Genomic DNA, 23,996 nt, shown 5'->3' on the forward strand with positions numbered 1-23,996 from the left:
ATCTTCCCCCTTCAAATAAGGCAGCTTTGCTCTCATCTGTTTCTCATGGCAGGCTTCCATCTAAGATTTCTTTTAAGTAAAGAAAGCATTAATTATTATTAGTTTTTGCAGTTGTATGTCAAGCTGGGGACCAATAACACAACAATCAACTTGCAAAAAAATTGAAGATGTTGTTTCTTTTATTTGAACCATTAAAGAGGAGAGTGCTTGATAAATGGTAAAACATGAAAACCCTGAGAATTTTTCTCTTGATTTCAATGCTTCAAAATTTTTTTTTAGCCAATTAATCAATCTGTAGAAGGTGCTGGAGGAATGATAGGAAGCATAATCTAGTAGCCATCACTGATCTGTAAATCAGACTCTCTCTACTATTAAATGAATGGATGAATAAAAAGACCAACTTCAGTGGTGCGTTGGTGGCTCAGCTGGTTAAGTGTCCGACTCTTGATTTCGGCTCAGATCATGATCTCAGGGTCGTGAGATCAAGCCCTCTGTGGGGCTCCCCCCTGAGTGTGGAACCTCCTTAAAATTCTCTCTCATCCTCTCCCTCTGTCCAACTCCCCTCACGCCCCTCCCTCCTCCTGTGCTCTCTCTCTCTCTCTCTTAAAAAAAAAAAAAAGAGACCAACTTCAGTACTGGAACAGTTGGTACTGTGGGAGGAAGGATACCCAACTCCTCAGCTTTGGGGGCAGAAACCGGAGTTCCAGTGTTGGCTCTATCCCTCGCTGGCTGTGGGAGCTAGAACAAACACATATATTCATTCCCCCATCTCCTCTGTCAGTGGGAATGGTATCAGCTCCTCAATGCAAATCACTCTCAACACCACCAAGGGGCAGAGTGTGCATTGAAGCAAACCAGGATGTGAAGTTAAGTTCCCCCACTTCCTGGCCCGTGGGCTACGTGCATTAGGTTCCAAGTCCTGCTCTTTAAGGTACAATGGGAAAGAGAACGGGTCCTTTGCAGAACTGTTAGGATGCTTTATAAACCCATGTATATAAAGCACTTAACCTGGTGTATGTGAACATGCAAAAATAATAACAAATACTATTTTTTGTTAGTAATAACAACTTACAACTACACATGTTGAATTGGATAAAAAAATTATAAATTGATCACACAAACTTTTCCTGCTTAAACTGTGCCTGCAATCACTCTATCTGCAACCAAACCCATTTCATACACCTGGTAGGCAGTTCCTAGGCATAAATTGGCTCCAAAAGGAAGAACTAATTTATAATTTAATAAAAACATGGGTCGTCCTCAGCTACCTGGAAGAAACAGTGCCCTTGAACATTCTGGAAAAAAGGAAAGGTGAGAGAGTTAGTTATGGAGGTCATCTACGATCACTGTGTCACACCTTATCTTTACAATGACCCTGTGTATTATTATCATCCACACCATTTTCCAAATGAGGAAACTGAGTCTCAAGCGGTTCCTTTCTTTAGGTCACACAGCTGCAGGTGAAACAGCTGGAATTTCAACCCAGATGTATGAGCCTAAACCCAAGAAGCCATGCTCAAGGGTATATGGACCACTGGGGTCTGATCTGGCTCTGCCCAATAGGCCGATGACAGTCTCTACCAATTAATTCCAAAGGCATCAGACTTCTTAAAATGTTCGAAAGCCACCATGTCTTATCCTAGCATAGAAGTTGCAATTTCACAAAGTGCTTCCTTTTGATGCCTACAGTGATTCTGAGAGGTACAGAATCTCTATAAGGGTTATAAGCTTCCGTTTTACAGATGCGGGAATTGAGGCTCGAAGACAATTGGGGTGAGTCTATTACCTTTTTTTTTTTTTTAAGATTTTATTTATTTATTTGAGAGAAGAGTGAGAGAGAAAGAAAGAGAGAGAGCACGAGCGTGGGTAGGGTCAGAGGGAGAAGCAGACTCCCCGCTGAGCAGGGAGCCCGATGCGAGGCTCAATCCCAGGACTCCGGCCGGGATCATGACCTGAGCTGAAGGCAGATGCTTAACTGACTGAGCCACCCAGGCACCCACTCTATTACCTTTTCTGTGTCAGGCCTTTTATGTTCATAATCTCATTGCATCCTCACAACCATCCAATGCCACTAGAGTTCATTCACTCGCTCATTCATTCAACAAGAGTTTCTTGAAGACCTCTGCAAATATAAGCAGTAAACCAAATGGACAAGTCAGGAAGTCAGCGTCCGTATTCATAGAGCTCCATGAGGAGGGTTTACTCCAGTGCACAGCTAAGAAAGCCTGAGCAAGAGAGAGGCTAAGTTATTCAGTCAAGGTCAGTAAGTAATGGCCCCATCGGTCCTCACTGCGCCAGGCTCCAAGTTGAGTGCTCTGCTTGACTTAACTGCTGCCTGCACTCCCTTCAGCATCAGACTCTTGTTTCTCGGGTGGAAAGTAATGGAAAGATCTAATGTTGCATTCCTGTTCCAAAACAGTGCGGACCTAGTGAGAGAAACAATCTGGCCATCCATTTTCCGTCACAGAGATTTATGTCCTTCTCTTTTTTTGCTAAAATAGATTTTTAAAAAACTGAGGTTACCCAGATATGTGTTTGTGTGTGTACTCCATAAAGCATACTTCTTTAAACTCACAACCATCTTCATGTGCCACTGAATATTAACGTAAACCATGATGCTTCATAGTTCCCCATTTTCCTATTTTGTAGTATGCCAAAATTTATTTAAGTAATTCTTTGCCTTTGGACATTTACAGAGTCCAGTGAACCAGCTTAAGTTCTTTCTCTGCCACTTTCAAGCTGTATGTCACTGGTCAGAAGTTATTTCTCCTGTCAAAGCTTCAGGTTCCTTCTCTGAAGAGTGGGGGAAGTAACAGGAGTATCCTCACAAAGTTTAGGTGAGGTGAGCCAGGAACTCTAGTCTAGTGGCCGGCACATGGTGAGCCTTCACTTAAAAATAGCTTTATCAACTATCATTACTAGATAGATTCAATCTTCACCATTATAAATAATTTTGCAAAAAAAAAAAAAAATCCTGTTCATGGACTGAAGACCACTCTGACTGCTGTATCTTTAAGAGGAGGGGGTACTTTATGGATCCTATAGTGAATGGCATTTCAGAACAATGAATAAGAAAGGGGGGGCTTTTAGGGGGACAGGATGAGAGATAAACAGTGATTGGTGGGGGAGGGAAAAAGGAGGAAGGAAGGAAGAAAGAAAGGAAAAGAGGGGGAACAGTGGGGGAGTGGAGAAACAGAGCAAAAAAGAAATACAAGAAAGAGAGAGAGAGAGAAAGAGTAGGAGACACCAAGAGGGGGCTTGGGCATTCTTGCCTCAAATGAGGGCAGCAGAATCTCCTGTGTTTCATCCCTTGTCCTGCTATGTTGCTTGGCAGGGGAACCCGGCCACAAGGATTAAGATCTTTGCTCCAATTAACTGTTGGGGAACAGCCAGTTCCTGCTTGGCATTCTGGTGTCATTCTATGACTTTTTAGCAACTGCACTGAAAAGACCAGGCTCTGCAATTTTCATTAAGATTCATCAAGGACGCCTTTTGAAATCATTAATAAAGATCCTGCATGTAACAGCCCACCTTAACTCCACTGTCTTCTCAGCTATCAAGCCTCCCCAAAATAGACCCAGGGCATGTGAAGAGGAGCCACCCGGAGCCACTTCTCAATCTATTTAATGGAACTATTATCTAAGCCGATTTTAATTAATTAAATTTTATGAACAGATATGCATGAGATGGTATTAAATGCTTCATTAGAAATAAAGTTACACTCAATTACTTTTTTTTTTTCCATTCATCCAGCTAATGTCATGTTTCTAAAATCAAGTATTTTTGATGGGATGGATTTACTATGAGGCTTGATTACAACTTATTATCTTGTTCTTCTCAGATGTTTATTGACTTTCCCTCCCCCTCATTATTGGTTCTGCTAATTTTTTACGGATGTATGGAGGATCTCCTGAGCTGTGTGTTAAGCCTTCGGTTATTAATGGCAGGCTTCAGGCGTCAGAAGTTAATCGTAGAAACCTGATGCTGAGAGGCAGGGTACCATGATGGTTAAGGCCAATGGCTTTGGATTCAGACAGCTCCAGATGGGTGTTCCTTGTTCTGCCACTGACTAGTTGTGTGATCTTGTGCAATTACACAAACTCTGTAAGTTCCAGTTTCCGCATTGGTAAAGGAAAGGCCAACTTCCAGAGCTTCAGTTAGTCAGGATGAACCCGAAAATTTGTACCTGTTGCTAATGGCTGACATCCGCTCTCATCAACTGCCCTGGACTATTCTGATTAGTCTGTACTGTGGCCACACTGGTTGTTCAGTATTTTGCCGACCACCCCTGCCTACCTCTTAGAATTGTCGTTAAGACGTAATGAGATAATACATGTAAAACACTTGTCTCAGTGCTCGGCAAGTAGCATAGCAGGTGTTCAATAAACCTTAGCTATTATCATTATTTTACTGGAATAAAATAGAAACCATGAGAAAGGAATAGGTTTCTATAACTTAACTGAGTCAAATTTCCCAGTGTCCAAACTCAGCCCTAACTACAAGATTCTATTAAATATCTGTATGGTCACCATGTGCCTGCTATCTATTTGAATTTTCAAAAGAACACTCTGAAGTTGGGATCTTATGATCCCCATTTAAAGAAGAGGCCACACAGGCTCTGAGAAGTGATGTCACACTTGTCCCCAGCCACGTATCTAATGATAGGAAGAAGCAGAAACCAGATAAGGTCTGCTGATTGCAGGCCAGGGGCTCCCTCCATACGTACCCTCAGAACATTCCCCAGAAGTCACCATTCAGGGAACATCCATGTCAGCAAGATCTAGCAATGAACTCTATCTTCAATAAAATGGAATCCTGTCTAAAATTATTGGAGCATTGTCAACTGATACATAAGCTCACCATCCTGACAAGTGTTTTGTTTAATTTAAATGTCCATATCATGTATTGTTTCTTACAGAGGCTCTCACCATCTCCGGTTGGATGGAATATTATCACCGTCCCCTTTCTCCTCTGTAGCTCGTGTTCTATTCAGGGCCTGACATCTCTTCCCTGAATTGCTACAAAAATATCTTCCAACCAGTTTCCTTCCTTCTGCATCTGCCTCCTCTTCTCTAGAGTTAACTGAAGAGAGAGTTACTTATGTCCACAATTACCTTCTTCACGCCCCAGCTGGGAAATGATGCCTCCCTACTTTAAGTGTTGGTGACAACCCACTGCCCGAGGGACAAAGCCACAGTTGTCTCACAAGGTCATCAACTAACTGTGCACTAACTCTGAACTCTAAATTCACTGTCTGAATTTAGAATTGTGATCACAAAGTCCTGCTTCAAATGCTCAATGCACACACGCCTGCACAAATACGCACACGTGTAAACACACACGCCTACGCATGTGTATAGACACGCACACACTCATGCACTCACACCCACATACCACACGTCTGCGCACACACATGCCACATACACTCAGATAGAAATAAATACCACATTTACATACATACACACATGCACACGCATTTACACACACACACACACACGGCTTCTGCCATTCTTAACAGCTAGGATGGCATATTCTTCCTGTCTCTGTTTCCAGGAAAACACCTCTATTGCTCAGTCAAAACGACTACTGTGGAGATACATCTGAAGACAAAATGCAGGGGAAACTACTTCTGTCCTGCTTGTTCTTCTGCCTCGACTCTTGCTCTCTTGTGTCCTGCTGGCACTCTACGCAGCAGCAGCTGACCTCGGGGTCAGCTTGGCACCTGTCCTCACCTGTCTACGATTGTAGGAGGACCTCCAGCCCATATTTAGACTCATTTGTGACTAAGGTACAGGGCCCTTTTGAGTGCTGGCTTGCCATTTGTGCCAAAATTGTACATCTCACTGAACAAAGAAACTACTGGAGCTCCTGAGATCTAGAGACCCAAGATCCAGATGCCATCTCACCAACAAAACACCAGCTCCTCACTGCCAGTCTGCACTCTGTGGACCAGCATGGGACCCTAACTCTTTGAGGAAATGCCAAAAAGAACAAGGAGAGACCCTGACCAAGTGGGGACAATACCTCAAATAGGGATCCATCTCTGATGACAAATACACAGGGCAGCCATCAAGTCTGGGCACACCAGTAAATAAATGGCTTATTTTCATTATATGACAACACACACAGTGTCATGTTATATATGGTTCCAGACTTTATGGCTTCTCTCTTTTTTTAAAGATTTTATTTATTTATTTGAGACAGAGAGAATGAGAGAGAGAGAGCACATGAGAGGGGTGAGGGTCAGAGGGAGAAGCAGGCTCCTCACTGAGCAGGGAGCCCGACGCGGGACTCGATCCCGGGACTCCAGGATCATGACCTGAGCCGAAAGCAGTCGCTTAACCAACTGAGCCACCCAGGCGCCCTTTATGGCTTCTCTTAAGTTTCCCGGTTGGAACAAGTGCCTTTGGGTCTGAAGAAGAAAATCGCATCTTGTGAAAGTGATGTTAAGATTGTGATAAAGTTATGTAAATAGGATTCTCTTCTATATGCACTCAGGTAGAGATATTGTCTGCCAATCCTTCCTCAGACTGCAATATTTGACTGTAAGGGTGGGAGCTCTAGAAGTCTGAGCCCATTGCAACTGAAGTTGCCTCATTCCAGAGTTCTCATGTATTCCTCTGCCTCATGTTTTCTTGCTAACTGGAAGAATTAATGCTGGACCTCCTGTCACCTACATTATAATCAAGGAGTGTTTGAGTATTAATAGACTCTGATTCATGCAGTTAAAAAAATATCCTACTGAACTGTCTTATTCTAAGAGAATGAAAGCAGCCCTTAAGCAACGGGTGAGAGAAAGTCCTTGAGTCATTTCAACTTATCCACTTCTCACCTCTCACTGACCTACTCCAGAACTCGAGAGAGGAGCCCTTAAGTTGGATAAAATGGTCAGGAGGAATAAGGTCCCTTCCAGAGAGATAAATGATAACGTCCTAAGTATCTTAAGCATTTTGATAATCACTGTTCATTTTTTCTGCAATATCATCTCTGCAGCATTTCTTCTAAGCTCAAGATACAAACTCCTATGGCAAGTTTGTACATGAATGGTTAAAGAAGATGTGGTATCTATAGACACACACACACACATATATATATTGGAATATTAATCAGCTCTTATAAAGAAGAAAATCCCTGTATATACACACATATAAGGATGGAATATTAATTAGCTTTAAAAAAGAAGGAAATCCTACCATTTGCCTCAACAAGGATGAACCTGGAAGGCATTATGCTAAACGACAAAAGGCAGAGAAAGAAAGAAAATACTGTATATGTGAAATCTAAAAAAACCCAAAACTAAAACCAAAAAAAGTCACATTCATAGAAACGAAGTAGAAGGGTGGTTGCCAGCGTTAAGGGAGGGTGGGGGAAATGGGGTGATACTGGTCAAAGGGTACAAACTTTTCATTATGAGTAAGTTCTGAGGATCTGATGTACAGCATGGCAATTATAGTTAATAATGCTGTACTTGAAATTTGCCAGAAGAGTAGAACTTAAACGTTCTCACAAAAAAAAAAAAAAGAAAGAAAGAAAGAAAAAGATCGCTATGTGAGGCAATGGATGTGTTAATTAACGACTATATAATTATTCCACAATGTATCCATATATCAAATCATCATGCTCTGCACTTTAAATACATACCATTTTTTTTGGTCAATTATACCACCATAAAAAATAAAAATAAATTAAAAAGAAAGCCTGTGGCAAGTTTTGCTACTTAAACTTGATTTTGATGTGGTTAACCAAAAATCACAGATTTTCAGAACTGGCAAAGACTTCAGAGCTGGTCTGGCCCAATTTCCTCATTTCACAAACAGAAAATCCAAGTCATCTCCCTAATGGACACCCATGGGCAAGAGAATGACGCCCTGTGACCTGTTCATCACTGGACTTCTGGCGACTAGCATGGCGGCATCTGACACTTGGTAGAGCTCCACAAGTTTTGTTTGGGTTTTTTTTTTTGGTTGATCTACCTACTAATTGGCTGGTAGAATAAAGTTCACACACGTAATTAGTTGTAGAATGCATACAAGACAGCAAGTCTTCTGCGTGTCAGCCCCATTGCCTCCCTTGAAGCTAGTTAAAATATTACAATTCACCCCAGTTTTCAGGACAAGACTCACAAGTGTCCAAATTAACGACTAAGAAGCATCTGCAAGCTTTTCCATTTAACAAAAGGGAACTGTGATTTGGACTTTGTGGGCTCCTCTCTCCACAGTTCCTCAAGGTGAGAACTTCTGCATTTCCGTCAAAGAGGGGGCATGTCTTATCTCTTTCTCCACCAGTCTACTTGCTCTTAGGGATGGTGATGGTTGGGTTTTCATCATACACCCCATAGCAAAGCACAGTGCCACCTTGATTGGGCCCTGGTGATGGGTTAGTTCCAGAGGTGGGGCCCTGAGGGTCTGCCAGGGTAACGTATCTGCCCACCAGGAATGTGATATTTGGCTAAGCCTTGAAAAGACCAGTGTCACATCGATGAAGCAAAACCATATTTAGGGAAAGAGCTTCCATCCTTTTCTCAATTAGGGGACTACACAGCCTTTCCTGAAGTCAACAGACCTCTGCCCCAAACTTGAATGAAGTCAGGGATCTGTCAGCACGTAGAAGGAGTCAGGCACACTGTGTTGGTCATGGCTCCAACTGCTTACATCCCTCCTGCCCCCTCCAGGATTGGTCTTGGAAGCCAGCAGGTGATCTGAGCCTTCAGTGGAGGATGTGTGTGGGGTACATGAGTTGCTCTCCTACTGCTCTTTAAACCAGACTGATACAGCCAAGGATCATGAACATAACTACTAGACCACACAACCAAGGCATGAGTTCATTGGAAGATTTTTCTGGCCTGTTAATGGCAGGATTATTCTCCCCTTATAAGATGAAGGCATAAGCCACAGAGAAGATTTCTACCCATGTACCCTCTCTTCTGTCTTTGTTGTGGCTGGCGAAGGTTGCAATGCCTGGAGGCTCGATTTGGAGCTTCCTATCTGGAACCTCAGGGGGAGCTCTGACACCACTGAGCTTCTGTCCCAAAGCCACAAGCAGTCTAATTCCAAAATCCTTGACCTCAATAACTGTTGCCCTCTTGATTAAGCTTCTATTTGTCAGATACACTGACCAAAGCCAAAAGCACTTGTCACATGTTCATGAAGCCAACCCTGGTGGTGGCCCTATAATGATTTCCTGTTGGCCTCAGGCTAAAGTACAATCCTTACCAAGGCTGAGAAGGCCCTGTGAGCCCTGCCTGCTTCCAGTCTGCAATCCATCTGTCACCACCCTTTCCTCCCCAGGCTTCATCAGCTGTCACTGTATCATATCCTGACCCCCCACGTGTCAAATCACACTCTCCACTCCCCCAGGATCTAAGGTTCGCTCACTTTTTAGAAAACAGCTGTATCCCCACAAGGACACTGGTAATACAAATATGCTGGACAATTATTGGAAGGAAGGTATACCAGGAACATAATGAAGCTGGCAGGTTCATGGGTTCATATGAGAGAGTTAATGGGCATGAAGTTTTTGTGCCATAAGTCAAAGCGTGTCACCTTTCAACACACACATCATCTACCACAAAGGACAGATGGGGTGGTTTGTGTTCATGCACATCGAAGGCCTGGGTATTATGGAAGAGATGCCAGATTACCTGATAGTTTTGATCATGCTGAGGCCCATTTCAACGCAGCAGTGGGCGTGGTCCTGGCGGGGCTCAGGAAGCCCTGAAACACAGTAGTAACAGTCCCCCAGGATTTTAATGCGAAGGCAATGATGCTCCTGGAAGGAACAAGGTGGAGAGAAGAGGACTGAGTCAGCACACAGGTAAGTGCTTCTGAAAGGCTTGGAAAGGCTGGCAGTGGGCAGTGGTCTTCACCCTGGGGCTGGGGGAGCACCTACCTTTGAAATGCGCTTCTATCATCTTCCTAAGAGATTGGGGGAGGGCTATCCTAAATAAGAGTTTGAAGGCCTCAGAGGTGGAATGGAGTCATGGAAAAACACTGGACTTTGAGCTCAACAGATACAGGGTGGTATCCCGGCTCTGCCACGTACTAGCCTTCAGATGAACACCCATCATGTGGGCAGGCCTGGCAAAGTGTGGGCATTGAACACCCATATTCAGTGTTCCCCTGTGAATCCTGCTCATCAATGTCTTTTTTCACAGGACAGGTTTCTGAATTAACACTTTTTAGCAGTCTTAGCTCAATAAAAGCACTGAAAAATATAAATCACGCAGGGATACCTACTATTTCAACTCTATTTTAGACCCTTACCCAACTAGGGTACTGGCACCTCAAGAAGAGGGGCTGACTGTGTCTTACATATCATTTTATTCATGTGTGAGTTCATATGCTTGTTCATTGAAAAAAAATGCCAATAGGGCACTATGATTAAGTCAAGCATTGTCCCTCACACAAAGATAATTAATAACCACCCCTATGATGCACCCTATATTAAACAGAGTTAACCCTCACAACAACCTTATGAAGTAGGTACAATTTTTAACCTTGTTAAGGTAAGGGTAGTACTTTCGATACATCATAGGTAAGGAGGATGGCACAATTGTTTGGCAGATTCACAGTCTTGAGGACACGATTCTTACCAAGTCTCAGAGAAAAAAGCACCAGGGAAATGGTGCATTTTCGTGCTGAATGGGAAGAGGCTGGATGATGCAGGTTTTCAAGGAAAGAGACCTTGAGGCAGCATAACGTAGGAGCTAAGAGCACCAGCTAAAGAGTCCCACTGCACAGTATTAAATCCTACACTCCCTACAGCTACTTAACTTCTGAGCCTCAGTTGCCTCATCTGTAAAATGGTAAATGAAGGGGACCTCATTGTTTGACTGCGAGGACCATAAGATGATGTCTGTGGAGGCTTATTATGGGGTCCAGCACATAGGGTACTACATCAGTGTGACCTGCCTCTGTGATGAGGAGTGGGACTCCTGTCCCAGTTTTCTCACATCTGTCTGTGATCGTGGGCAGATGACTTTCCCTTTTGGCTTCCTCAGCTACACGGGTGGAACCGTATGACCTCTGAGATGTATCTCAGATCTGAAGTCCTAAAAACTTACGGGCTTTGTGAGTGCGAGGCTCTCCTTGGGAAAGCAGGGTTCAAGGGCAGAGGAGAGGAGGCACACACAGAAAAGGACCCCCTGAGACACCAGCAGTACAATGGGCACCTTTGTCCTGCCAACTTATACAGCACCATGCTGGTTTCCTCATCAGATCGGGGGATTCAGCCATTGTGTTTGGGTAACGAATGAATGAAATCACTCTCCCAATACAAAACACAAATATCAGACAGGGAAAAGAGAAGAACTGGCACGAGAGACTCCCAACCTCGATCAGATGGCCAGGACTTTGCCAACCTTCCCAAATGGGCTCAGATGCAATCTTCAGAACTCTGATGGCATGCACAGCTGTCCCAGGGTTATTTTTAGTAACTTGTGGTTCCTGTCTTCTGGCTGCTTTGTTGCAGCTAATTTTGCAAGAGACCTTCTGGTGGGGGTCTGATCAACAAGGGAAGCTCCAGACCTTCAGCTGTGTCTTCTAAGACCCCTAGTGTATGGCTGGAACAGAGCCAGAGAGTATTTGGCCTACGGGTCCTGGCAGTTTCCAGATTTGTGGCATCCATGGGACAGTTATGTTAAAAAAAAAACAAAGGACTGCTATAAAGTTCAATTTTGCATTTTGCCAAAGAAGTATGAAAAAATCCATCAACAAACAAAATAACCCAAGTACCATCCACTATCCCCATGACTTTATGAAAGAAAGGACATTTTTAACACTAAAAAAGTAAAAAGACATTCCTAAAAGGAAGTTTTTTGAATAAAATTATTATGAAAACTCACTACATTGCAGATAAGTATGTGTGTATTTTATCTCATGGCCACAAATTGAACTTACTGATACTTGATTGTGAAAGAGCATTTAAGAACCACTGATCAAATAAATCACTGATTGAGATTTTGCTGAGAACACTGAGGCTGAGAGGCTCAGTAGGTGAATTCAGTCAACCATACTCTTTGGGGGCAGAACATGCTCTGAGTGACTCAGACTAATGATAGTCTGGAGCACTGTGTGTTGGCGGTGGGGAAGGGTAGAGCAGGAAATGCTCTAGTCTAAGAATCTGACATCTGCATTCCGGTCACATTTACCAGCTGTTTGACCTTGGCTAAATCACTGAAGCCACTGATATGTGAGTTTCAATTCCCCATCTAGAAAACGTGTCACAGTAACCCATCTTGTTCTTTTTTTTTTTTTTTAAATTTTTTATTCTTATGTTAATCCCCTTACATTACAACATTAGTTTTAGATGAAGTGTTCCATGATTCATTGTTTGTGCACAACACCCAGTGCTCCATGCAGAATGTGCCCTCCTAAATACCCACCACCAGGCTAACCCATCCTCCCACCCCTCTCCCCTCTAGAACCCTGTTTGTTTTTCAGAGTCCATCGTCTCTCCCCATCTTGTTCTTAATACATAATAAAGTAAGCATGGCCATCAGTTAGCAAAGGTAGCAATGAGAACAAACACCTTGGAAACAGCCATCCCAGTGTTCAGTGATCTTTCTTCCTTTGAGTCTTGTCATAATAGCCCTGAACACAGGAGGACAGGTAGGATTTACACCTGTTTTTATATGTGAACATTTCAGTATGAGAGATAGGAAATACGTGAAAAATTTCCTGTGCCACAGATCAGCTGGCTAAAAGTAATGATATGGCAAGATTTCATTCTTTTTTGTGGTTGAGTAATATTCCACTGTATATATAGACCACATCTTCTTTAATCATTCATCAGTTGATGGGTATTTAGGCTGTTTCCATAATTTGGCTATTGTAAATAATGCTGCTATAAACACTGGGATGCATGTATCCCTTTGAATTAGTATTTTTGTATTCTTTGAGTAAATACCTAACAGTGCATTTGCTGGATTATAGAGGTAATTCTATTTTTAACTTTTTGAGGAAACTCCATACTGTTTTCCGGAGTGGCTGTACCAGTCTGCATTCCCACCAACCGTGCATGAGGGTTCCCTTTTCTCCGCATGCTCACCACCATCTGTTGTTTCTTGTGTTGTTGATTTTAGCCATTCTGACATGTATGAGATGATATCTCATTGTAGTTTTGATTTCCATTTTCCTGATGATGAGTGATGTTGAGCATCTTTTCATGTGTCTGTTGGCCATCTGGATGTCTCCTTTGGAATAACGTCTATTCATGTCTTCTGCCCATTTTTTAATTGGATTATTTATTTTTTTGAGTGTTGAGTTTTATAAGTTCTTCATATATTTTGTATACTAACCCTTTATCAGATATGTCATTTACAAATATCTTCTTCCATTCTGTAGGTTGTCTTTTAGTTTTGTTGATTGTTTCCTCTGCTGTGCAGAAGCCTTTCTTTTGATAACTGATGAATGGATAAAGAAGAGGTGGCATATATATACAATGGAATATTACTCAGCCATAAAAAGGAATGAAATTTTGCCACTTGCACAACATGCATGTAACTAGAGAGTATAATTCTAAGCAAAATAAGTCAGTCAGAGAAAGACAAATACCCTATGACTTTATTCATATGTGGAATTTAAGAAACAAAACAAATAAGCAAAGGGGGAAAAAAGAGAGAAAGGAGAAACCAAGAAACAGGCTCTTAACTGCAGAGAACAAACTGATGGTTACCAGAGGGGAAGAGGGTGGGGGAGTGGTGAAATAAGTGATGTAGATTAAGGAACGCACTTGTTGGGATGAGCACTGGGTGATGTATGAAACTGCTGAATCACTGTATTGTATACCTGAAATTAATATCACACTGTATATTAACTAACCTGAATTTAAATAAAAACTTAAAAAAATTTTAAAAAAAGGTTATGGACTACATGTGATATTCATTGATATTCATCAATCAGTGACTTTTCCATGAAAACAGAGGTAAAAGCATTCTGGAAAAACTTAAGTAGGGAAAGGCAGTAATATTTATTGAGCATCTACTATGTGCCAGGCGATGAGTTAATTGCATTCCATTTATCCTGGTGAATTTTCATGAGCACATTTTGAGTCATGTGCCATTTCACAGATGGCTTAAGTAAGCGAAGGTCATAAAGCAAATAAGAGGCAGAACTGGAATTCACACCTGTGTCTATCTGACCTTTGCTGAACTCCATGCTCTCTCTCCAGGAAACTGAAGACATGATGACAGAGTCCAGAATGGTAGCTCTCCTGACAAAAACATGTTTTCGAAGCAAATGGTGTAAAATGGTTTATCATCCTTCTGGAGCAGACACACATAATAGGGTGAATATGTTTGTGCCCAGGGTCCATTTTTCTTATAAACAAAAGGTGAGGTTTGGCAGCCTCTTTGAAAAACTTTGAGCTCAACATAAATGGTGTGCGTGTGTGTGTGTGTGTGAAATATAAAAATATACACACATGAAAGACCTGTCTGGTCTGTCAAGTTCTGTCAATTTGCAGGCACATTTTTCTGATCAATTCCTGTGAGCTGTCAGATGACTTGACAGTAATATCCAAGCAACTTCTTTTTACCAGAAACTGCTTCAGAAGGTTAATATTAAGGAAGCAGGGTGCTTTGAAAAAAAGATACTGAACAGGAAAAATAAAGTAGGGTGAGGGTTTTCTTGCAAATTTTATTAAGTGAGTTTTAATATAATCCTTTTCTTCCCATCTCGATGGCTATGATATAGTATAAAAATTTTGGAAGTTTATGAAATCATGTTGATCATAGATGATAATGAAATGATAAAAGCACCAAATTACCAAAGATAGTTATATTATTGGGGAGGGACAGGATTACAGGGATGTATACTTGCTGTATTCTCTGTATCTTTGATGTTTGAATTTTACATAATGAGTAAGTATGGCTTTAGTAATCAGAAAAAAGTCAATAAAAAGTAAAAGACTGGGACACCTGGGTGGCTCAGTCCGTTTAGCATCTGCCTTCGGCTCAGGTCCTTAGATCGAGTCCCGGATTTGGCTCCTTACTGGGCAGGGAGCCTGCTTCTCCCTCTGCCTCTCCCCTGCCTTTGCTCTCTCTCTCGGACATATAAATAAAATAAAATCTTAAAAAAAAAATGAAAGACTCTCAGAACAAAAACATTATGTATTTTTGAGAAAGTTGTATTAGAAATCATGACAATTTTATAAGATTCTATTTAATTGTCATTACACAAGTGACATGAATATATTGTCCTCGTAGATAAATCCTCCTGGGAAGTCCCTCCCCCTCAGACACAGAGCCGCCTGGAAGCCTGGCTCTGTTCCCCTCCTCAGAGGCTACTATGCGTCTACAAGTACATTACATTAGAATATGTACTATTTTTCATCCTCTGCAGCCGTATCACATCCTTAGCCATATTATACCATGTTTATGGATCTGAGACATGCTTTTTTTCAGGCAAAACAGGTATTGAATTTCTATGTCAGTACAGAAATGGCTATCTTTTTAATCTGTTCATTCCCTTTCCATAGTGTTGGATTTATTCCTTCCAGCAATAATTTAGGTCGCTTCCAGTTTGTCAGCAGTTTAAAATAAAGTTTAAGGTACAATCATGTCAACTGCATAACAGTAAATATGTTCTTTGTTTTACAATTTTAAAGCCTTCATAATAGTATGCAAATTCTTCGTTCTTAATTTGGATGGGGGAGGAGTAGGCAGAGAGTATTTTAAAAAAAGATCAAAGACAGAAAGTTACAAAATTTGCCAAGGGCCCTGTCAAGGACCAAAAAACAAAATCAGGGGCTCCTGGATGGCTCAGTTGGTTAAGCGTCTGCCTTCGGCTCAGGTCATGGTCCCAGGGTCCTGGGATCGAGTCCCGCATCGGGCTCCTTGCTCATCAGGGAGTCTGCTTCTCTCTCTCTCTCTACCTTTCCCCTCAGCTCATGCACTCTCTCTCAAATAAATAAATAAAATCTTAAAAAAAGAAAAAGAAAAACAAACAAAAAAGCTCTATTCTGAGCAGCCTGAACCACAAGGGCACTCAGGAGTTCAATCAAACTAAGAGGAATTTTAAGAGGAAGCTTTGAAATTTCCTGCATTTCAATAATGCTGTAGAGAAAGAGGTACAGTGTATGAAATTCACATGCAAGGTGAATTCTCTCTGATATGCAACATAAACAAATCTACAGTGGAAAAATCATGGTGAGACAATCTTTATAAAGCCACAGAATCTCAATGCTAAAAAATGCAAAAATGGTCAACTCTAAAACCTTTTTATACAGAAGCAGAGTTTGACCCAGTTGGTTAAGTGACTGGCCCACCACTGGGGGCAAAAGGCACTGAAAGTAGGTTTTCTCATTCCAAGATGAGTAGAATTGTTTTTATTGGCAGTGTTTCTCAAACTTTTCCAGGGAGGTCCCTGAGAGTAATAGATACTGATGCACCCGGGGTGGGGGTCAGAGCTACGGAGCGCTAATGGGTGCTGAGTATTCATGTGGAGACAGTCTCTAGGTTAAGAGACATTTCATGTGTTTTGTTTTGTCTTTTTTTTTTTTTTTTCATTTATCCTCCATTGCAATTCTGACAGAAAACGGAGACACAGAGAGGAATTGCACAGGTACATTCAAGTCCAGCCCACACCTGAAGTCCCACGGATCTAACCCTTCAAGCTCCTACATGGGCAGCAACACATCTGCCAATGTCTTGTGTTCTGTCTCCTGAAATGCCTGTGGCATTGCTTGGTGGTCAAGATGGAGCACTCGTGGGACCCCTGGGTGGCTCACGGGTTAAGTGTCTGCCTTCTGCATAGGTCATGATTCCAGCATCCTGCTCCCTGCTTGGCAGGGAACCTGCTTTTCCCTCTTACTCTTCTCCTGTGCTTTTGCTCGCTCTCTCTCAAATAAATAGATAAATAAATAAAATCTTAAAAAAAAAAGTGAGCAGCTGGGCCAGTCGGCCTGAATCACAGATACACCCACCTACCAGGTTCTAGGAAGATTACTTCTTTGAGCCTCAGTCACTCATTCTGTAAAATGGGAACAATAAATAACCTATCTTCTAGGTCTGTTGTGAGAACTGAATTAGGGAATCCAGGGCAAGCACCCAGAGCGGTAAGTAACATACACCAGGCAGTTGATGAGCGTTTAATAGTCTTATCAAATTAATAATAATTTTACTCCACCATGGATCTGTGCTTAATTTTTTTTTCTCCAAAAAGTTTTTCTTAAACTTTCAGTAAGCCTCACCCCAAAAGACGGATGATAGCTTCTTGCACCCATTGCGGACCAACGGGTTGTGTACCCTGTCTCCCCCGTCCCCCTGCACTGTGTGTAAGGTAACCAGGGGAAAGGCCCAGTTACAGGACAAAGTGCACATCCCCTAAAAAGTTGCACCATGCCCTCCAAACGTACTTCTGCTTGCTCTCTAAGCTCCTTTCTCACTACAGTGTCCCTGCCCTTGATGTTCTAGTAATCTTTAGCTTCTTTTTTTTATTTAAGATTTTTATTTATTTATTTGAGAGACAGAGAGTGTGCACACGTGCAAAGGCGGGGAGAGAGGGAGAAGCAGACTCTCCACTGAGCAGGGAGCCCGATGCAGGGCTCCATCCCAGGACCCTGAGATCATGACCTGAGCCGAAGGCAGACACTTAACTGACTGAACCACCCAGGTGCCCCAATCTTTAGCTTCTTATAACTCCTCAAACAAACAGCACATTCTTGAATTTTCACATTTTCCTGCGTGGGCACCACAGCTCAGCCTAGGAGGTATTTTTGTTTGTTTGTTTTGGTCTAATCTGATACCAGGGAAGCTTCTGCTCTTCTTCAAGACCCCGCCTGCACACGGCCCCTTCTCTGGGTGCTACCAAATCACCACCATTGCCCCCGCCCCCTCGCCCAAGCACTGGCTGCTCCTTCCTCCACCAGGACTTCTGCTCCTAGCCTATTGTGGCTTGAACCCACTCTGCCCTGCAATTTTTATGGATTTGCTCTCCCTTTACCAGACTTGAGCTTCCTGAGGGCTGGGACGGGTTTTGTCTTGCCAGAGTCTTGCACGGTACCTAGCAATAAATGTTGGTTGAACAACTTGGGTTAGATTTTACTTAGCAACCATCCCTGGGGCAGTGGCGTTTATTTACCATGACTCTAAAAATTGACCCCGATCACATCTGTTGGTTCTCACTGGAAGGCCATTTTTGGTCATCTTAGGTCTTTGAACAGAAATAGTCAGAACCGTAATATGAAGTAGAATAACTACTGGAACTGGCACCAAGCCCCAGAGGTGCAACAGTAAAAAGAAGTGGCATACATTCTTCTCCACCTCCAAATTTCCAGCCCTTCAGGTAAACTCAACCCTTCTCCTGGGGTAGGGGGCTGGAGGGGGGCTCGGTTTGCCCCTCCTCCTCTGCCAAGTCAAGTCTCCTATTTACAGCTGTCCAGTAACTACAGGTTACAAGGCGGGTTCCTTGGCAGGTCCTTGGCCATCTCTCTGGCCTCATCTCCACCCCTCCCTACCTTCACTTGCCCCTCCCGCAGCGCTAAATCTCTTCTGGTTTCTCCACACATACAGGGTAGCATCTTTATCTTTGTTCTCCCCTTGGCATAAAATGATCTTCCCTGACAGGGGCACCTGGGTGGTACTGTCAGTTAAGCATCCAATTCTTGGTTTCAGCTCAGGTCGTGATCTCACGGTCCTGGGATTGAGCCCCCCCCCCCCCCCATCAGGCTCTGCACTCAGCTTGGAGTCTGCTTGAGATTCTCTCTCTCTTCCTCTGCCCCTCCCACTCGTGCTCTCAAATAAATAAATAGATCTTTAAAAAAAATGACTGTCCTTGTCTTCTTCACTTTGCTAATTGGTGTACAATTTATAAACAATAAAGCTGACTATTTTGAAAAAGGGTACAGTCCTGCTCACATATGGAGAGCCACATCACTCCCCAAATCACTGCACCCCATGCTTCTGTGCAATCGCGCTCTGTCCACCTCCAACTCCTGGCCACCATTTATCTCTTTTCTGTCCTTATAATTTTGCCTTTTCTAGAATGTATTATAAATGGAATCATACGTTATCTAGGCTTTTCCATCTGGCTTCCTTCACTTGGCATATTGCTTTGGAGATTCACTGATATTGCTGCGTGTCTCTGTGGTTTACTCCTTTTTGTTGCTGAATAGTATTCAATTGTATTTCTTTTCCCATTTTTAAGACTCAGTCTAAGAGTAACTTTCTCCGGAAAGTCTTCTCTGATGCAAGGGTTATGTGCGGAGTCTGCCTTCCCACAGCATCCCAGACTCACCCTCATCATACACACAACACATTGTGCATTGATCATTTATTGATGTGTTCCCGGCTAGACTTAATTCTAGGAAGGACAAAGTGTGTTTTTGTTATTCCCACGCTCCCGACACATAGCACAGTGCACAACACCTAGCAGGTCCTCAGATACAAGTATGAATGGCTCTCGTTGGACGGAGACAGCGTTAAATTTGGAATTTGGACGCTCTGAAAAATGAACTCCCACTTGATATGATTGCATGGGATTCTCTCAGGAGCCCTGTGAAGTTGGCACTGATAGAAACACACTTTACAAAGAAGGAAATTAAGGCATGCCTGTTTGAACCTAAAGCCCACTCTAAAATACAGTATGACAGTGATATTCTTCTGCAACTTGTATGCTTTAGGACTAGGAATCTGTGTTTTGAGAGCAAATGCCCATCTCCTTTAGCCTGTTCTCTCGAGCCAGTTGAAAAATAAAGATAGTGTCCTGTTGGCTAAAAGCAAAGCTGTTAGGCTAGGTCAAACAAAATGGTGGTCCAGTGGATTGCTGGCTCTCAAGAACAGGCTGATTTGTTTCAGATGGCTGGAGTTGGCTGGAAAGCTGCAGGCAGCCATCACTGCCTGAACTAAACCGAGGCTGCAGCTGGATGGCACCTGGCCACACGGAGAGGGAAGTAATGGGGGGAAGGGGCAGAAAACAGAAAAAAAGGGCTTTGGCTTAACTGTCACTCAACCGGCTATCTCTCAATTGGGAAGATTAATCTGACAAACCTCCCATCTGAGATCTGTAAATAACTACTATTGGTTCCCAGAAGGTGCAGGGCTTGAGGGTCCACACCAGGGAAGAGGAAGCAGGACAGGAGATAATTGGTGATGAAGCCTGAGTCCTCCTCTCCCTAATTCCGCATGCAGTCCCTCACTCCCACAAAAGACTAGAAGGGAATTAAATTCAACTCACATGGGCCAGTCGATCAAATCTGGCAAAGAGCTCGTTGAGCATCCGGACCAGCTCCTGGGCGGACAAGGTTGTGGAGAGGTTGGTAAATCCTTTAACATCTGCAAAAAGAATACTAGACAACAGGGGAGGGACAGGGTGGGGAGAAGGCATATTAATATTTTACTCCATCCTGGAAGACATCAACACCATCCAAATAACTCAACCGTGGTCTGAGATTCTAGTTCTCCCTGCCATGAGAGTCAGGAGGAATGTGTCAGTATTTAACAAATATCTCAGCAGACAGAGTCCCCCCAGGAGTTCAGGAAGGGCAAGGGGGCAACAGAAAGCCCTTCTTCCTGTGCAGGGCCATGGAGTGTGGGCAATGCAAACAACCCCAAAGGGAATTTGTCACTATGAACAGATCAATTTGTTGTGGAAAGCAAAATGAAGCTTTACGAATTACCTCTCTGTTTTCACAGTGAACTACAATGAAGATGCTGTGAACATAGTGTGAAATGGACACAGGGGAACAAAGAATAAAAAAAAAAAAAAATCTCATTATCTCCAGCAAATGACATACCTAAAATTGCAGGCAAATAGAGAGTGGCATTTTTCAAAAATTATGGGAATAGGTAGCAGAGCTGGGAGACCTCAGGCAGAATAGTTCATTGCCTAAAACTCTCACACTGACTAAGGATTTAAGTGGGGTCAGGTCTTAGCTCTGTGTATGTTTGGCATAAGTGATGAGGAAAGTAAGGGAAGGGGGTAGTCCTTGAAAGCCATCTGAAAGCAAGGCACTGTATGAGCCTGCCTTAGTTCATCCACCCAGTGAGTATGTGGGGATGCCACTCCACTGTGAAGATGAACAAACTGGGGCTCAGAGAGGCAAGGAGACTTGCCTAACAGTCCCCTCGTAATACGTGGCAGAGTTGGGGTTGTCCACTTAAACTGTAGGGCACTGCCCCCCCCCCACCTCTCCGTACTAGCTCAGGGACCCAGGCAAGAGCAGAGGTCCCTCAGTGTGGAGCAAAAGGAAGCCTCGTGCCCTGTTGGTAGGAATGCAAACTGGTGCAGTCACTGTGGAAAACAGGATGGAGTCCTCAAAAAATTAAATGATCCAGTAATTCCACTACTGGGTATTTATCCAAAGAATATGAAAACATTAATTTGAAAAAATTATTATTTTTGCAGTATTATTTATAATAGCCAAATTATGGAAGCAGCCCAAGTGTCCATCAATTGATGACTGGATAAAGAAGATATGGTGTATATATATGCAATAGAACATTATTCAGCCTTTAAAAAGAGTAAAATCTTGCCATTTGCAATGACATAGATGGAGCTAGAAAGTATAATTCTAAGTGAAGCATGTCAGTCAGAGAAAGACCAATACCATATGATCTCACTCATATGTTGAATTTAAGAAACAAACAAACAAAAAATGAGCAAAAGGGGAAAAAGAGAGAGAGACAAACCAAGAAACAGACTCTTAACCATAGAGAACAAACTGGTGGTCACCAGAGGGGAGGTGGGTGGGCGATGGGGGAAATAGGTGATGGGGATTAAGAGTACATTTACTGTGATGAGCCCTGAATCATGTATAGAATTGTTGAATCACTATATTGTATACCTGAAACTAATATAACACTGTGTGTTAACTATATTGGAATTAAAATTAAAAAAAGAAGAAGAACATAAAAAAGAGCAGAGGCACTTTTCATGTTGTATCATCTTTGAAGCTAGGATACCATCTTAGCAGTGTTTCAAACTTTTCGTTTTTATTTTTCTTACTGTTGCATAAAATAATGGCGAGTCTTACAATCAGTGTAACTTAGTTTTAATGTGATAGGTTAATTAGCCAGAAGACATTGTGCAATGTGTGTTGACTTACATTGGTTACTAACCTCAGTATTCAGTGGTTCTTAAATTTGTCTCTGTTATAAACTCTTTTAAGAATCTGACAGAGGCTATGAATTCTCTCTCCTAAAAATGCACAAGTATTCACAATTTTGCACTTCATTTCAAGGAATTTGCACCTTCCCTGAAGCCCATTTATGGACTGATTAGGAATCAGGCCCCGGTTTAAAAAAAAACAACAACTATTGCTTGAATTAATTATGTAATGCCTTCATTATTTTAGCAAATACCTGTGCATCTACCATGTGTCTAGCTACACATTGCACTAGGAAGTTGGATTAAATGATAAAAAAGATGCAGTGTGTGTCTCAAGATGCTCACAGTGTAGGGACTGAGGTAGGCCAGTCAAGGAGAAAGACAGAAACAACACAGGAGATGAATACAGCAGCCCCCTCCTTATCCAAGGATGGTGGGTGGGGGAGGAGGATCTATTCTAAGACCCCCAGGGGATTCCTGAACCTACAGATAGTACTGAATTCTATAGAGACTATTTTTTCCCCCTATACATGCATACCTATGATAGAGCTTAATTTCTTAAAAAAAAAAAGTTTAATTTCTAAATTAGGCACAGCAAGAAATTAACAACAATAGTAATAAAATAGAACAATGATAGCAATATACTGTAAAGTTATGTGAATGTGGTCTCTCTCTGAAAACATCTGTATCCACTGTTCTTGTGATGAGAGATGATAAAATGCCTACGTAATAAGATGAAGCGAGGGGTGAGTGACGGAATGAGACAGGCACTGCACTCCAGTGTGAAGCTGCTGTTTACCTTCTGACATTAAGTCAGAGGAAGGTCATCTGCTTCTGGACTGCAGTTAACCGTGGGAAACTGAAACCACGGATAACAGGGGGACCACTGTACTCTGACAGAAGGACACACTGAGGGATGACCAGTCACAGGGGATCAAGAGTTTCCTGATGCAACAAAGTCTCAGCTGAGTTTTGAAGGACCCATGTAACTAGACAGATGGTAAAGTGAGTAGGATGGGCAGTCTGAGCAGAGCAGTCGGCACCTCTTAGGGTCTGGTGGAAGTGGGGCAAATGTACCGAAGCTCTGCAAGAATTCAGGGGCAGCTGGTCAGAGGGTAGCACTGAGCAATGGGGTGGGGAAAAGAAGAGGGGAGAGAGAGAGTGTGTGTGAGTTAGAGATGCGGAGCAGGGCAATGTTGGAAATGGGCTGGTAAGCCAGGTTCAAGAATACAGTGATGAAAGTGATGGAAAGCCAGTGAAGGGGTTTAAGCATGTGCCTGATGCCTTTAGATTTCTAGTGTATACGGTTTCCTCTGGGCAAGTCACTACATGGTCACCGTCCTGTACAGCATTCCGATGGTACAGCATCTGCCAAGTGCATAGGACCAAGTGCATAGGATTTGAGTCTAGACAGATCAGAGTTCAGAGCCCAGCTCACCACTTACGAATACCAGGACGTTGGGTAACTTCCTGAACTTCTCTAAGCCTTTGATTTGCGAGCAGGAGATAATTCTAGTATCTGTCTCGTTGGTGGGTAGCAAGTGCTTAGCACAGTGCCTGGCATAGTAAGTGCTCCATAAATGTGTTAGCTCTTTTCATTATTTTACAAAAATGTACTAGAATTGAATGATTGCATTTGAGAGGTAATGAGAGAAGAGAGGTATCAGAGGAGAAAGTAATTAGATCATTCGTTACCTGCAGCTGAAAGAATTCCTAACTGTTGACACAAACGGGAATAAGAAGAGTTACAGCAACATTTACAGAGTATCTCCTGTGGACTGTCCTAAGTCCCACATGTATGAACTCGTTCATTCCTCATAACAATCCATGAGGTGGGACCTACTGTGACCATCTCCATTTTACAGATAAGGAGATGGAGACCTGAGTAACTTGCCCATGGACATGAAAAGCTAGCATCTGAACCAGGCAGCCTGGCTCTGGAATCTGTAT

The 23,996-nt window shown here is 42.6% G+C and overlaps 1 protein-coding gene across 1 annotated transcript in view; it reads right to left on the reverse strand.

Moving 5' to 3' along the window:
* Positions 1-23,996, reverse strand: part of ADCY8 (adenylate cyclase 8) — a 226,090-nt gene that overhangs the window by 113,266 nt on the left and 88,828 nt on the right. The window contains exons 4-5 of the mRNA XM_035011958.1: positions 20,175-20,286; positions 9,641-9,768 (exon numbers count right to left, since the gene is read on the reverse strand). Of these exons, the coding sequence (XP_034867849.1) occupies positions 9,641-9,768; positions 20,175-20,286 (240 nt within the window). The remainder of the gene's footprint in view (positions 1-9,640; positions 9,769-20,174; positions 20,287-23,996) is intronic.

The sequence above is a fragment of the Mirounga leonina genome, unplaced genomic scaffold, assembly GCF_011800145.1.
Source record: "Mirounga leonina isolate KUSES-001 unplaced genomic scaffold, KU_Mleo_1.0 Mir_165, whole genome shotgun sequence".
NCBI lineage: Eukaryota > Metazoa > Chordata > Mammalia > Carnivora > Phocidae > Mirounga > Mirounga leonina.